Genomic DNA, 16,341 nt, shown 5'->3' with positions numbered 1-16,341 from the left:
TACCACGTTTTGCCTTTGCAGGAACGAAACATTCCTATATCTGATATCTGTTCTGCTTAAACTGTACACAAATACCCCCCTAGGATAGGGATGGGACAGGGTGCCACCTGGGGGAAGATGGAGTGCCAGGTGGGAAACTAAGGCACCAGATGAAACGGCACACCTTCCCAGAGAGACAATTTTCCCCCTGGAAGAATATATAATATTTTATGCTAAACCAAGCCCCAGTATATTATAAAGTGAACATGACTTCTTTTTTTTAAGGTAAAAACTCAAGAATTCAAAGAAAGTTCCTGCTTGCAGGCAGTCTGTTGGGTTATGTCCACAATACATGGGGTTACCTGCAAATAACTCTCCTGCCTTTACATGTTCTCTGAGGAAATTTTTGAGAAATATTTCACCCACACTATGAACTTCTTGAGGGCATGAACCACATCTCCTCCTTCTCTTTGTCTCCAAGTACCTAGGACAGTACCTAAGACAGTGGCACAAAACAGGCACTCAACAATGTTTGCAGAATTAATTTGGCTGAAATAATGGCAATGACATTGTCAATAACGAAAGATTTTTATCACATTTGAATGGGAGGAAGGGAAGATGAACATGTATGAGGAAGTAGAATAGAAGCAACCCAATTTACCAAAACAGCTAATGGCTGCCATAGTAACAATCAGGTGAAGCAATTCAGTTTAGTTCTTTTCCACTGGAACGAGTACAGGAAGGCAAATATTGTACTTGTTAATCTCGCAGAAGACGGGGTGGGGCTTAGGACACAAGACTACCAGGTGACAGTGGTGCCATTATATTTAATAACATCTCAAGAGTCGGAAAGGCATCGTGATAATAATAATGTCACCAATAATATTAAGACCTGGTTGTATGCTGATCCTAAGAAGGTCATTTTCATCATTTAAAGGTTAAGTGTCAAATATTGGCTGCTGAGACTTAGCAACTCTGAAAAGTAGTTCGGTGTCTGTGTGTGTGTGTGTATGTGTATGTGTGTGTGTATAAAATATGGTGTGGTCTCACCTTTTCTTATTCTTAATATTGTTACCTTTTAAAACTAGCTGGACCCAAACCAAGTTACAGATGAAAGATGATTCAAAGTATATGGTTATAGCAAGGTTTAAATTTTTCTACTTCCCTGGTGGAGACACTGCATTTTCACTCATCTGTAAATAACAGAAAAGATGGGTATCGTGCCCACTTTCTCTACACAATCCCTCTTATACTGCAGTGAGTAACCTTCCATGCCCAGTATTCCCTGAACTTTCCAAACAGGAGGGAGAAGTTGGGCGGAGGAGGAAGTGAGGACTTCCAGCCCTGCAGGTCTAAGCGGTGAATCGGTGAGCCAGGCCGCTGCTGCCTTCCAGGGCTATTTCCTTTTCTGAGTCTTATGTCTCAGATATGTGAACTGCCGACCAAAATGTTCAGATCTTCCTAATAATGACAACCAGAGATACATAAAATTTCAATGAAAATCCAGAGAGCAGAAAAACATTTTATACTATTAAGATGTTTGTAGCGCCTGAGGAAGAAGTAAAAATAGCTCAAGACATACCATGACTCTAGGCAGAGATAGATGCAAATTAATCTCAATAAAACCTGAATATCTTTCCCACCATGCCCCGAACCTGCAGGCATCCCCTTTCCCCCTGAGAATTAAGTAACTTGATACTATGTTATTTCTGTCACAGACACAAGAGTAGAGAGTTTACTGTATGATTTTATTCTATGGTATAAAAAGTGAGAGTTTTAAAATTCACAACATCTGGGATCAAATGCTGCTCTTTTAGTAACTGGGCAAGTCCCTTAACGTCCTTAGGTCTAAATTTCTCCATTAATCACAGATAAGAACGTCCACCCCCAAGGTTATTCTGAGTATTAAACGAATTAACCTGTAAAATGCCTAGCACATAGTAGGCATCGGTGAATCTTTGTGTGCAGCAATATAAATGTGCAACAATGTCTTGTTTTCTACGTAGTAGCAGGAAAACAACAAACACAAAAACTACCATAGAGAATGGCAAATTGGCTAGCGGCCCGGGTCACCAAGCGTTGCTGCTCCGGGTGCAGCCTGGAGGCCAGGAGTAGGAGGTGATGTAATCAAGTCTCTGAGGTTCGGGGAGCGCTCCTAAACCAGCGTCCCGGAAGAATCTCCGGACGCTGTGGATTTCACTCTGGCTTATGAAACTCAGAAACAAGCAAGTGAAACTTTCTCCCCGAACTGTGACTCGGAATGCTTTCCTTTTCCTTAACTCTAGGGTATCCCGTCTTGGAAGAGTTAAAAGTGCGTCGGTGAATGGAGGAAAGCGAGAGAGAGAGACAGAGAGAGAGAGTGTCCACTGGGTCTGCACACTCCGAGTGTAAGAGGGAGAGATGGCAGCGTCCCAGGGAGGACAGAAACACCACCACCACCTTCCCCTCTGCAAACCACACACGCACCTGGGGATGAACTTGACCTCGTCCCCGAGTCGCGCCTGGAAGTCCTGCCAAGCCTGGCCCGGGCTCGCCGAGTCCCAGTGGGCGGCCAGTGCCGCCGCCGCCGCGTCCTCGTCGCCCTCGTCCTCCTGGTTGTCCCCGGGGTCGGACCCCACCAGGGCCGCAGTGAACGCGGGTTCCCGCGGCCCCCGGCCCCAGCGCCGTCTCCCGCGGTGGGCCCCGCGGAAGCCGCGCGCGAACTCCTGGAAGGTGATGGCGCCGTCGTGGTCGGCGTCGAGCCGCTGGAACACGGCCTCGGCGTCGGCCGGCCGCACGCGCAGCTCAGCGCACAGCGCGCTGAACTCCTCGCGCTCCAGGCGCCCCGAGCGGTTCGCGTCGCAGGCGGCGAAGACAGAGCGCAGCCGGGCCAGCTCCTCCAGGTCCCCGTCCGGCTCCATCCCGCCGGTCGGGGGCGACCGAAAGGGCTCCGGGGCGCGCGGCCCGCTCGGGCAGCGGTGACGGCGGCGAGTCCGAGGCCACCTGCTGCCGCCGGGAGCTGCGGCAAGTTCGGCGAGTCAAGCAGGTTAGGCCACTGGCGGGAACGTCCGGGCGGGGCGAAGCGCCTGGGTGGGTCGGGACGGCGCGCTCCGACGTGGCTCCGCGCGCGGACCCTGGCCGGGCTCAACCCCGGAGCGGTGCGAGCGCACCCCTAGCCCCGCGCACCACTCAGCAGCGCCCGCCGCGATTGAGCGCCCGGCGCGGCCTCACGCACTTGCCCAGCGAGGCCCGGCTCCGCCCAGCCTGGGAGGAGGAGCGCCCCGCTCCGGTTCCCACGCCTTCGAGAGTCCGGCTGTGCTTTTCGTGCGGGCCTCTGGAACCTGTGTTTGGGGCTCCTGGAGTTGGGGAGCCCGGCCGGAACTGGGGGTGAGGCAGAAGCGTTGCCAGGCCCTTCGGCATAAACAGTGTTTGCTCGGGTAAATCGAGAGCTGGTATGAGAAGCTAACTAACTGGATAGAAAGGGGAAAGGAAGGTAGGGGTAGGATTCCAAATTGGTTAACGTTATGTGTATTTTATTATTTTCTCATTCCGGAAAATTGGTAAACTTCCGTGCATACAAGTTTTCTTACAAACCAAAGTATGAGATTTACCAGAAGACCCCATTCTCTGAGTTTACTGGCTTTCTTTAATGCATGCCCCTCCAACGTTAAGGTCCAACTAGTTAATGCACAGTAGGAATCACATAGATCTTCCAGATCCTCAAATCCAAATAATTTTTCTCAGTCCTTGTCTCCTCAACCTGAGAGAAAATTAATAACCAAAATCCTTGGCAGGCAGCAATATTTAAACAAGGACTGAGGCAGCTTTTTTTTCCCTTTAAACAAATCTTATGGAAATTATGCAGATGTATGTTACCCTTTGATCTTAAACATTTATTTCAACAATGCTATTATTTCTTTAATATTGGCTGCTTCATGGGTATAAGATCTTTAAAATTCATCCATTTTTATCCTTTTAAAAAAATCTTGTCTTATTTCCAAGAGACCCTCACTCTGTCATATGATTTATGTATATGTTCCCTTTGGTGATTCTCATAGCCTGTGAAAGTGCATTTGGGTTATTTTTACTTTATTCACGTCAATTTCCTCCACTTTTTAGATTTTATTTTATTTATTTCCATTTCTTTTAGTTATGACTGTATTTCACTTATTCTCATTCTGGATTCTCTTTATTGCTTACTACTTTGTTTTCGATATAATAAAAATAGAGGATTTGACTGACACAGTTCCTCAAGCTCGTGTTCTTAAACAGAAAGCTAAGTGCTAAACAACTGAGGAACTGTTTCTTCTTATAGTACAATAAATAAAGTCAACACTCACAGCATTTGTCAAGCTGTAAATACCACTGATAATTGCCATCTGTAAATTTAACTGGTAAATTATGAGAGGCGTTCTATTAGAAGCCCTGGACTTAGCAATCTAATGGCTAAGTGAATACAGTACTATACAAGTAGATAGCTAATACATTGAAATGAATTTTATTATCAGTGCAATATAAATTGTTACTGATTTTTGAGTTTATGTGCTTTCCTGTTTATTCTAAAGGTTGATTTTTTTCCATATAAAGAATAAATGGGGCTTCCCTGGTGGCGCAGTGGTTAAGAATCTGCCTGCCAACGCTGGGGACACGGGTTCAAGCCCTGGTCCTGGAAGATCCCACATGCCACGGAGCAACAAAGCCCGTGGGCCACAACTACTGAGCCTGCGCTCTAGAGCCCGTGAGCCACAGCTACTGAAGCCCGCGTGCGTAGAGCCTGTGCTCCGCAACGAGAAGCCACCACAATGAGAAGCCTGCGCACCGCAACAAAGACCCAATGCAGCCAAAAATAAATAAATAAAATAATTTATTAAAAAAAAAGAAGAAATGGCTAGCTTGGTAATGCCTTTAAAGCTTTACAAATCTACTTATTAAACTGAATCTCTGAAATATTATCATTATTCTGTTAGCGATTAATAAATAGCTGTATTTTTCAAAATAGATGAGTTAATAATTTTTTTTAAAATTTATTTATTTATTTATTTATTTATGGCTGTGTTGGGTCTTCGTTTCTGTGCGAGGGCTTTCTCTAGTTACGGCGGGCGGGGGTCACTCCTCATTGCGGTGCGCGGGCCTCTCACTGCCGTGGCCTCTCTTGTTGCGGAGCACAGGCTCCAGACGCGCAGGCTCAGTAATTGTGGCTCACGGGCCTAGTTGCTCCGCGGCATGTGGGATCTTCCCAGACCAGGGCTCGAACCCGTGTCCCCTGCATTGGCAGGCGGATTCTCAACCACTGCGCCACCAGGGAAGCCCAGTTAATAATATTTTTAACTGCTTAGGCAGAAGTGCTTTTTTTGAAGACTGCTCATGCAACTTCCTTCATTAACTCACTCTGACCTTTGCATTCAATTGTAAATTCTTATATTCTTTCACCTGCTTTGTCCTTTCTGTAAGCCCCTTCATTGAAGAGTCGTCAAGAAACATGGATTATTCCACATGTCTTGTGTACACATCTCATTTCCACCGATGTGAATCTGCTCCAGACCTACTGTAACAGTTATCTATCACTACATAACAACACAACAAACACCTAGTGATTTAAAACATCAACCATCTTATTTGTTCATAATTTCATTGCCATCAGCTTGGGCAGGGCTCCAGTAGGTGGTTTTTCTGCTGGCCTGCCTAGGATCATGTAGTCATGATACCTTTATTGTGGCTGCATGGTCTTAAGTGTCTAACTCATATGTCTGAATTTGGTGCTGGCTGATAGCTGGATATGTCTTTAGGAGGCTAGCACCGGCTTTGTCATATGGTGGCAGTGTCTCATGAGTGTAACTCCCAATGCACAAATGCTTCTCTAGCCTCAGCTTGTGTCATGTTTGTTGATATTCCATTGATCAAAGCAAGTCACATGGCCAAGCCCTAAGTCAATGGGGGAGGGGATTATACAAGGTCATGGATACAGGGAGATGTACTTTATCGGGGGCCCTTACTATAACAATATACCATACCTAGCCTCTAATACATTCTCTTGGGCTCCTGTCCTTAACGGTCTCCTGTTCATTCTACAACCACAGCTGGACAGTCCTTCTTAAACATCAATTATTCTGTCATTCTGGAACTCAGTCGTTCTGAATCAGTGGTAATTTTGTTCCCCAGGAAACATCTGGCAATATCTGGAGACAGTTTTGGTTGTCACAATTCGAAAAGGGGCAGATGCTAGTAGTATCTAGTAGGTAGGGGCCAAGGATGCTACTAAACATCCTGTGATGCACAGGCCCAGCCACCTATAACAAAAAATTATCTGGTCAAAAATGTCACTAGTCCTGAGATTGAGAAATCCTGCACCCTAGCTCATCAACCCCCAGAGAATCAAGGGTAAACTCTTCATCTGGGCATCCAAAATCCTCTACAGTCTGGTCCCATCTTATATATCCAAACATCTCTCCCTTTAATCTCCATCAGGGCTCCTACTGTCCCCCAGATATGCCACACTTGATTACATGATTAACTGAATAGCTTCTCATTGTCATGACGACAAACATCTTTTAGCTGTTTTCTCTTCTGCCTAATCAAACCATTTCCCAGCCTCAGGTGAAGAGTTGGATCCTGCTTTTCCTATCAAAGTTTCAATTTCATTGTGGCCTGTCACAAGGACAGTGGTGAGCGTGTATTATGTCAGCTCAGGCCATAGGAATGTTTTTCTTTTTTAGTCTTTTTCACGGTTTTATTTTTTATGTTAAAACTCTGATTCATCTGGAATTTATTTTGGGTCAGGTGTGAGTTGTAGATTCAACTTTATTTTTTTCTGGCTTTCTACCGAGTTGTCTCAACACCGTTTATTCAAGAATCTCTTCTCCATGGATTTAAATACCACCTTTAGCATATACTAAATTCCTGTACGTATTGGAGCTTATTTCTGGACTTTCTAGCCTGTTCTATTGAGGAATCATTCACATCTTGAGCTTATAAAAAGATTCCTAAAGGAGTCCTCTTGAGTTGCCTTTTGTATTTTTAAGTGTTTAAAGTACCTCACAAGGTACTAAGGAGTGCTTTTGAATATTTCCAGCAATATACTCAGGGGAAGGCCAAGGTTATATAATCTGTCTCTAATTTTTTGAAGAATTAAGAGGAAAGAGAGGAGAAGAAAGAAATAGGAGGCATTTCTTTTCTGTTTTAGCATCCAGAAACAGCTAGTGAGGAATTGGAGATAACAGAGCAGCCTTTGAGAGCCAGTGAATTGGAAGGTAAGGAGAGCTTGCTTGTAGTTATCAGCATGACTTTTTAGAAAGATCAGCTTGCTTTGTGGCTGCTCAAGGATTTTAAAAATCAGAGATAATCTTGTTAGAGCATGTTTCTCAAAAGAGTGAAAAGACACTACTGTGATCAAATACATTTCTAAAACATAAATACATTTTGAAAAGACTCCTACTGTATCTCTTCTTGGATGAGATAAAGAAAGCTGTTTATACTTGTTTAATCTAATATTTCCTAAATGTATTTGACCATGGAAGCTTTTAGTTTGGGGTTTTTGGTTTTTCTTTCAGTTTCTGAGGGCTTTCCACAGAGTTTGTGCTCTTGAGAACATACTTTGGGAAATCTTGTGATAGACAATGACTAGGATGATGAGTCATGAGAAATTATCCTTTGCCACTACATCATAAATTGATCCAACTTTCTATAGCTGGGAATGAGCACCACCCCTTAACCTCCTCTTCACCCAGTAAATGGGAGAGGCTTTTAACAGAAGCCTATTGTAATCTACCCTATAGGAGTCCCTACAGGTACAAGAGCCTTCCTCAGAGCCTTACTTAACACTGAAGTTACTCTGACCCAGAAAGATCTGATAAGCCTGTTAAGATGGAACTAGATATCCAAGTAATGGTATACCACTGAGGAACCAATTAGTAGGTTCAGGAACTCTCTCAAACAAACACAGCCCTGCAAGAGCTTGTGTCTTAGTTTTCTCATGAGTATCTACTCAAGGCTTACTATTCCTAAGGAAGTTATAGGAAAATTTTGAATATTTTACAAAGAAGAATATGTCAGCAAGTTTACATCATAGTGATTTACTTACTCTTTATGTAAATACGGAAAAAGAATAACATCCACGAACCCAGAAAGTACAAATAGGAACATTTTATCATATTCACATCAGATATATATATATATTTTTTAGAAAATAAAGAATTATGGACCCAGTTGAACTTACTCTTTGATTGCCTATCGTTTCTGTAATCAATAGATAGCATTGTTATATGTATGTATGTGCTGGCAGTCAGACTTTGGTAAATCTTTCACTGTAAAAAATTAAGTGTCTCTATAATGCTCCAAACAGTATCAAACACCATTTTACAGACCAGAGCAGAGTCAGCCTCCAGTACTAGAACTGAGTGAGAAGTGTTGAATTTCAAACTTCTGATCCCATTATGTGATGACCAAGCAAAGCTCATATGTCATTTCCCCACATTGGTAAACCACGTATCTTATACATCTTGCACCTCTCAGTTGAGACAAAAGTTTGCATTTCATATTATATATGCAGGAAATAGAGAAATTGAGCCCAGTGCAAACATATCCATCTCAACTTTTGGACAGTAGAACAAGGCCAACTGTGGTAAGCAGAATTCTTCAATATCCCCCATATTCCCACTTCTTGGTGTACATGCTCTGAATAATCCCCACCTTTTCAAAGTGACCAAGCCTTGTGAATTGGATGGGAGAATCATTCCTGTGATTACATTATGTTATGTAAGACTCTGAGCAGCCTGGAGTGATGATTCTTCTGCTGGTCTTGAAGAAGTAGTAGCTGCCATATTGTGAGAGGGCCCTATGGCTAGGACCTGAGGGGTTAGATTTACTGTGATTAATTGTGTCTTTTCTAGAGTTTCATGTAAATAGAATCATACAGCATGTACTCTAACATGCATGGCTTCTTTTGCTCAGCATAATAATTTTTAGATTAATTTATATTGTTGTATATCTCAGTAATTCATTCCTTTCTAGTAATGAATAGGAGTACATTATATATACATATACCACAGTGTGTTTATCCATCACTTTGTTGATTGGCTTTTGGGGTATGTCCAGACTTTGGCTACTGTGAATAACGCTGCTATAACTATTCTTGTACAAGTCTGTGTGAAGGAACACATGTCCATTTCTCTTGGGTAAATTCCTAGTAGTGAGATTGTTGGATCACATGGTAGGTATATGTTTAGCTCTACAAGCAACTGACTAAGTGCTTTTCAAGGTGATTGGTTTTACATTCCTATCAGCAATGTAAGAGAGTTCTAGTTACTTAGTTGCTCCATATTTTTGCCAACCCTTGGTAGTATCAGTCTTTTTAATTTTAGCAATTCTAATGGATATGTACTCATATCCCATTGTGGTTTTAATTTGCATTTCTCTGATGACTAATGACATTGTACAACTTTTCATATGCTTATCAGCCATTCTTGTATCTTCTTTAAGGAAATGTCTATTCAAATCATGTGCCCATAATTTATTGGGTTGCCATCTAATTAAGTTGTATGCATTCTTCATCTATTCTGGAAACAAGTCCTCTGTCATGTATATGTACTTTGAAATTTTTCTCCCATTCTCTCCTTTGCCTCTACAATTTCTTAATGGTGTCTTTTGAAGAGCAGATGGTTTTAGTTTTGATGAAATTCAACTTATCAGTGTTTTATTTTATGGTTTATACTTTTGTGACCACCTAAAAAATCTTCATCTACCCAGAGTTGCAAAGATATTCTTTATGTGGTTTAGAAATATAGATTTATCATTTACTGTTGCATCTGTAATCCATTTTGAGTGAATTTTGTGTATTGGGTGAATTAAAAGTTGAAGTTTATTTTGTTCTATATGGATAGCCAGTTCTTCTAGCACTACTTTAAAAAAAACTGTCCTCTCCCATTGAATGGCCTTTGTCAGAAATCAAATGACCATATATGTGTGGGTCTATTTCTGGACTCTCTATTCTGTCCTGTTGATTTGTATATCTATCCTTTTACCAACACCATATGGTCTTGATTACATTGCTTGAAAATAAGTCTCAAAATCAAGTACTGTAGTATAAATCCTCCAACTTTGTTACTCTTTTTCAAAATTGTTTTGGATATTCCTGGTCCTAGGTATTTCCATATAAATTTTAGGATCAGTTTTTCAATTTATACAAAAATATATCCTGGCACTATGATTGTGTTGAATCTTATAGATCAATTTTGGCAGAATTGTTATCTTAATATTAAGTCTACCTATCAGTGAACATGATATATCTCTTGTTTATTTGTTGCCAACATATAAAAATTCAATTGGTTTTGGTATTATGATGAACTTATATCCTGAGACCTTGCTAAACTCACTTGTTAGGTCTAGTGACTGTTTGGTGTAATTCTTAGGAGTTTCTCATACACAGTCATGTCATCTGTGGGGAAAAAAAGGATAGTTTTACTTCTTCATCTCTAATCTGTATGTCTTTTACTTCTTTTTCTTGCTTTATTGCACTGGTTTGGACTTCTAGTACAATATAGAATTACAGTGATAAGAACAGATTGCCTGCTTTGTTCCTAATCACAGAGGGAAATCATTCAGTCTTTCACCATTAACTGTGATGCTAACTATAGGTTTTTTTTATAGAAGTCTTTTATTTGGTTTAGGAAGTTCTCTTCTATTCCTACATTGCTGAGAATATTTATCATGGGTGGATTTTGCATTTTGTTAGATGCTTCCAGCATTTATTTAGATGATCATGGCTTTTCCCCCCTCCCTTATTCTGTTAATATGGTAAATTATATTGATGAATTTTCAAATTTTAATCCAACTGTCACTTTCCATGTAGTCTCAGGGCTTCTTCACATGGTCTCTCCCTCAAGATAGTTGGGCTTCTTACATGGTGCCTCAGGACTCCAAGAACAAGTCTTCAAAGAGTCTTGGGCCAAAGCTACAAGACTTCTTACAACCTAGCCTCAGAAGTCCCAGACTGTTAGTTCAGCCACCTTCTACTGGTCAAGCTAGTCACCAAGGCAACCCAGCTCAAGGGGAGAGTAAATAGTCACCACCTCTCAACAAGATGGGTAGTAGTAAAGAATTTGTCACCATCTTTAATCTACCATAGCTTCCTTGCTTTGAGTTTGGCTTCATATTACACCCTTCTTGTATTTTTTTTCTACATCACTGTATGTTTGAAGTGGGATGGGATATTTGTCATTTCAGCTCAGTCTACAATATTGACCAGATATCCTCCCCCTCTGCTTTAGACCTCAGCTTAGATATCATTTCCTTGACCTTCCAAAAAGAGATTAGGCCTCCCTCTTAAGTGTCTCCATAGGAGCCCATTTCTATCCCTATACCTGCTGCACATGTGCCCTACCTCCAGCTATACTGTCTCCCAAACTTTAAGCACTCGTGTTAAGACTCCATACTTCCTCTATGCTGTTCCCTCTGCCCAGGATCCTTTCCCTATTTTGCCACCATGCAATCATATTTAATCCTTTAAACATCCTTCATGAGGTAGGTTTCCAAATTTTAGAGACAAGAAAACTAAATCTCAGATTGAGTGATATGACTAAAATCACACATCTAGTAGAACTAGGATTCAAACTCAGATCACCTGATTCAAGTTTGCTGCATGTTTCCATCCATGGTGCATGTATCAAATGCTGTCTTGCTCTGCCCATCCCCTCAAATCCTCTGTGCATTTCCATCCAACAGTTGGCCCCTGTGTCACTTGTTGGAGAACTGCCTTCAGGCTGCTAGAGTTTGCTTTGTCTGTGTGTCCAGAGAGTCATAGGTACCAGGTAATTTGTATCTCCTCTGGAAGCAGACCTTGAACACTGAATGGTGTTCAAGTTCTCTTGACCTCTATGTAGAACAACTCTGAGTTGACCTGCATGATCTTCAGCAATGGGACTGAGACAGTCACCCTCTGGGTGATGTTGAGTGAGGTCAGTGTTGCACTGTAGCTTATCCTCCTTCCCTTCCCAATTCTGCCTTCCCTGCTCCCCTAACCTTCCGCATCCACATGAATCCTCATCTCAGTGTCTGGGTAGCCCAGCCAAAGGCATTGCACAACTACTTCCTTGGCATGAAATATTCTCTACAGAGACTCAAGTCTAAGGGTGTGGCATTGTCTGTAGTTTGTGAAAGGACCCTGTGGAGTACATGAGCTACCTAGAAGCCACTGCAATGTCCTGACACATGTCCTGCAGAAATCAACATATCTGACACTGCTGTGGTACATATAAAACCAGGGTGTATACAATTAAATATTTGTGAGTCATAAAAGAGAGAATATTCCTTCCAGAGTTATCCAACTTATTCTTCTCTAATAATACATTGAGTGACTGAAGGAAAGTAGACTGCAGTGTATCAATTAGTAAAACTTTTACTCGGGTAAAAGTTTAAATGCATTACAAACAAATAATACAAACAAGCAAGAAAATACAAATATTTAAAATCTTGTACTTTTTAACTTTATCATTATTTAGGGTGGTGGAGAGGGCAGAGATGTTTGGCATACAAGAATGTATTATTTTTGTATAAGATGCCAAAATTTCATGTGCAATTACCCCTTGATTATCTATCTCCATCTAGATTAAAAAATAATTTATATGTTATTTTAACTGGGAAAATTTCTGGGCATATTTAACTATGTGTGTTTTCAAAGTCTTTGCTGCTAGAAATTCTGTTTTCCTGAAAAACGTTAGCAGGTAAGGGCAGACATATCATGAAATACTTTGATTCTTCCATAAGCTTCTTTTATTTTACACAGGTGAGAAGTGATGGTACAGCTGTAAAGATGGAGAATCTTCAATTAAAAAAAAGAAAAGATAAGGCCACAGATTATGTGGAGTGGATACAGTTGAGCCTAGATTCTAAGCATGATACATGCATGAAAAGTCTTTAAAATAACCTTGATTTGTACTTCATGTTTTTCAAAGGAGAGACAGAACATCAAACTTGAGAGTAATAGATATATTTTTAAAATCTGTCACATAAGTAAGGCAGTAGTGGGAATGTCTGAAGTTAAAAGACCAGCTGTGTTCCAAAGGAAAGGGTGTTAAGCCCTGCTGTGAGAGACTCACTGTCATAAATAAAGTTTTATTGGTACACAGCCACGCCCATTCACTTTCACGCTACAAGAGCACAACTGAGTAGTTGCAACAGACATATATGATTTTCAAAGCCTAAAATATTTGTTTAAAAAATATTTATTTATTTATTTATTTAGGCTACACTGGGTCTTAGTTGCAGCATGCAGACTTCTTAGTTGTGGCATGCATGCTGGATCTAGTTCCCCAACCAGGGATCAAACCCGGGGCCCCTGCATTGGGAGCACGGAGTCTTACCCACTGGACCACCAGGGAAGTCCCTCAAAGCCTAAAATATTTATTCTCTGGGGCTTTACAGAAAAAGTTTGCTAACCCTGCTCTATATGAAGAAGTGAAGGAAGGTAATGCATTGGCAAAGCATCTCCTTATTTTCAAACCATTCTTCTACCCTGAAGGTAGCTTCAGTGCCTCTAAAAATTCTTCAAACCCAATAAAAACATACAATAAAATATTAAAATACAATAAAAACTTACAGGGGAAGAAGTAAAGTCAGCACAAGGGAAAGGTGATAGGATGAAGGAAGAATGAAGAAATTCTATTAATGATAACTTATTTAACACTTTTTAAAATAAGAAAATACTGACCAACCACAATTTTGCTGTTGTTAAGTTTTTTGGTTCCTCAGTAATTTAGAAGAATCCTATGATAAATTCTGCTTAGAACGTATTAATTTTGCCTTTAATGACAAATTGCCAAGTCTTCTTTTGGAAGGCAAGAAGGACCATGGTTTCATGATGTTTTCTATCTTACTTCCCCAACAGTGATTTCAATTTACATTTAGTGTTAAACTGCGTTACTCAGTTTGACCTCAATTCCATTTCTGCTCTTTCTCTAGCTGGTTTCTGATCAAAAAATTTTTTAGTATAATTTTGAATTGCTCAGCTGTATGTATGTGTGTGTGTGTGTGTGTGTGTGTGTGTGTGTGTGTAGCCATAAAGAGTCTCAAAGCCTTTTTGAAAGTAGGCAGGATTTATAAATTATAAGTAATTATAAACAACTGTTAGGCAGCTATGTTCATTTTAGTGTTGGTAATATTGGAATGATAATTATGTCAACATTTCCTTGTTGTCAATTTACTAATTATTTTAGAACTGCTCAGGACACACTCAACATTTTCCCAAACTTGTATTCTAACAATAGGCAGATCATGTTCTAGAACCATAATGGATTTTTTCCTAGGGAAGCCTATGAATTTCATCTCAAGTACTCAAAAATTACATTTATGGTGCATCCGGCCCAGTATGGGCTCTCCAGCCATGGCCACCCCCGCACCCTGCTGCCTCTGGAGCCTGCTGGCACAGTGCTCCCCCTCCCGCCCCCTGCTGCCCCTGGTCCTACCCCCTCCCTCGGTGGCTGCAGCAGTGCAGCCCCGGTAGCTTGGTGCCCCCCCAACCCAGAGGAGGGAGACTTGGGACCTGGTGGCGAGGTGTGGCTGGAAGGCTGCTGGAGAAAGTGAAGCCTGGAGGAGCTGGACGTGGTGAGGCTAGGGCAGGAAGAACTCTTGTCGCTCCTGCTAAGTCTGCATGGACATCAACCTCCAAACCCAGGAGGACCTGGTGCAGCCTGGTCAGCAGTGTCAGGGTGAAACACAATGGCTCTTTGCCTGCTCACTTTACTCTACGGTTTCTGCCTAAACTGGAACTTAGGCTGTACACATTTTCGTGTGGATTTGTCTGAAAACCTAAGGCTGGGAGTCAGGCCTGAGGTTCTGTGGTGGGAGTGTTGAGTCCAAACCGCTGGACTAACAGAGAACCTCAGACCCCAGGGAATATTAATCGGAGTGAGGTCTCCCAGAGGTCCTCATCTCAGCACCAAGACCCATCTCTACCCAACCGCCTGGAAACTCCAGTGCTGGACACCTCAGGTCAAACAACCAGTAAGACAGGAACATAATCCCACCCATCAAAAAAACTGAGATGACAAAAAAATATCTTACAGATGAAGGAGCAAGGTAAAAACCTACAAGACCAAATACATGAAGAGGAAAAAGACAACCTACCTGAAAAAGAATTCAGAGTAATGATAGTAAAGATGATCCAAAATCTTGGAAATAGAATGGAGGCACGGACTGAGAAAATACCAGAAATGTTTAACAAAGACCTAGAAGAATTAAAGAACAAACAAACAGAGATGAACAACACAATAACTGAAATGAAAAATACACTAGACGGAATCAGAAGCAGAATAACTGAGGCAGAAGAATGAATCAGTGAGCTGGAAGTTAGAATGGTGGAAATAACTGCCAAGGAGCAGACTAAAGAAAAAAAGAATGAAAAGAATTGAGGACAGTCTCAGAGACTTCTGGGACAACACTAAACACACCAACATTTGAATTATAGGGGTCCCAGAAGAAGAAGAGAAAGAGAAAGGGTCTGAAAAAATATTTGAAGAGATTATAGTCGAAAACTTCCCTAACATGGGAAAGGAAATAGCCACCCAAGTCCAGGAAGCACAGACAGTCCCAGGCAGGATAAACCCAAGGAGAAACACACCCAGACACATATTAATCAAACTAACAAAAATTAAATTCAGAGAAAAAATATTAAAAGCAGCAAGGGAAAAGCAACAAATAACATACAAGGGAATCCCCGGTTAGCAGCTGATCTTTCAGCAGAAACTCTACAGGCCAGAAGGGAGTGACAGAACATACTTAAAGTGATGAAAGGGAAAAACCTACAACCAAGATTACTCTACCCAACAAGGATCTCATTCAGATTCGATGGAGAAATCAAAAAGCTTTACAGACAAGCAAAAGCTAAGAGAATTCAGCACCACCAACCAGCTTTAAAACAAACGCTAAAGGAACTTCTCTAGGTGGGAAACACAAGAGAAGAAAAAGACCCACAAAAACAAACCCAAAACAATTAAGAAAATAGTAATAGGAACATACATATTGATACTTACCTTTAATGTAAATGATTGAAATGCTCCAATGAAAAGACAGAGACTGGCTGAAAGGATACAAAAACAAGACCCGTATATATGCTGTCTACAAGAGACTCACTTCAGACCTAGGGACACATACAGACTGAAAGTGAGGGGGTGGAAAAAGATATTCCATGCAAATGGAAATCAAAAGAAAGCTGGAGTAGCAATACTCATATCAGATAAACTAGATTTTAAAATAAAGACTGTTACAAGAGATAAGGAAGGATACTACATAATGATCAAGGGATTAATCCCAGAAGAAGATATAATAATTATAAATATTTATGCACCCAACATAGGAGCACCTCAATACATAAGGCAAATGCTAACAGCCATAAAA

General features: G+C 41.2%; 1 protein-coding gene across 2 annotated transcripts in view; it reads right to left on the bottom strand.

Moving 5' to 3' along the window:
- The window catches only part of RASEF (RAS and EF-hand domain containing), an 83,597-nt gene extending 80,453 nt beyond the window's left edge, over nt 1-3,144 (bottom strand). For both annotated transcript variants that reach the window (XM_007177005.2, XM_057548410.1), the window contains exon 1: nt 2,446-3,144. In XM_007177005.2, the coding sequence (XP_007177067.2) occupies nt 2,446-2,879 (434 nt within the window). In that variant the 5' untranslated portion in view covers nt 2,880-3,144. The remainder of the gene's footprint in view (nt 1-2,445) is intronic.
- Nucleotides 3,145-16,341: the final 13,197 nt, after the last annotated feature.

This window comes from Balaenoptera acutorostrata, chromosome 6 (genome assembly GCF_949987535.1).
Source record: "Balaenoptera acutorostrata chromosome 6, mBalAcu1.1, whole genome shotgun sequence".
Taxonomy (NCBI): Eukaryota; Metazoa; Chordata; class Mammalia; order Artiodactyla; family Balaenopteridae; genus Balaenoptera; species Balaenoptera acutorostrata.
This window is presented reverse-complemented; position numbering and strand designations above follow the sequence as displayed.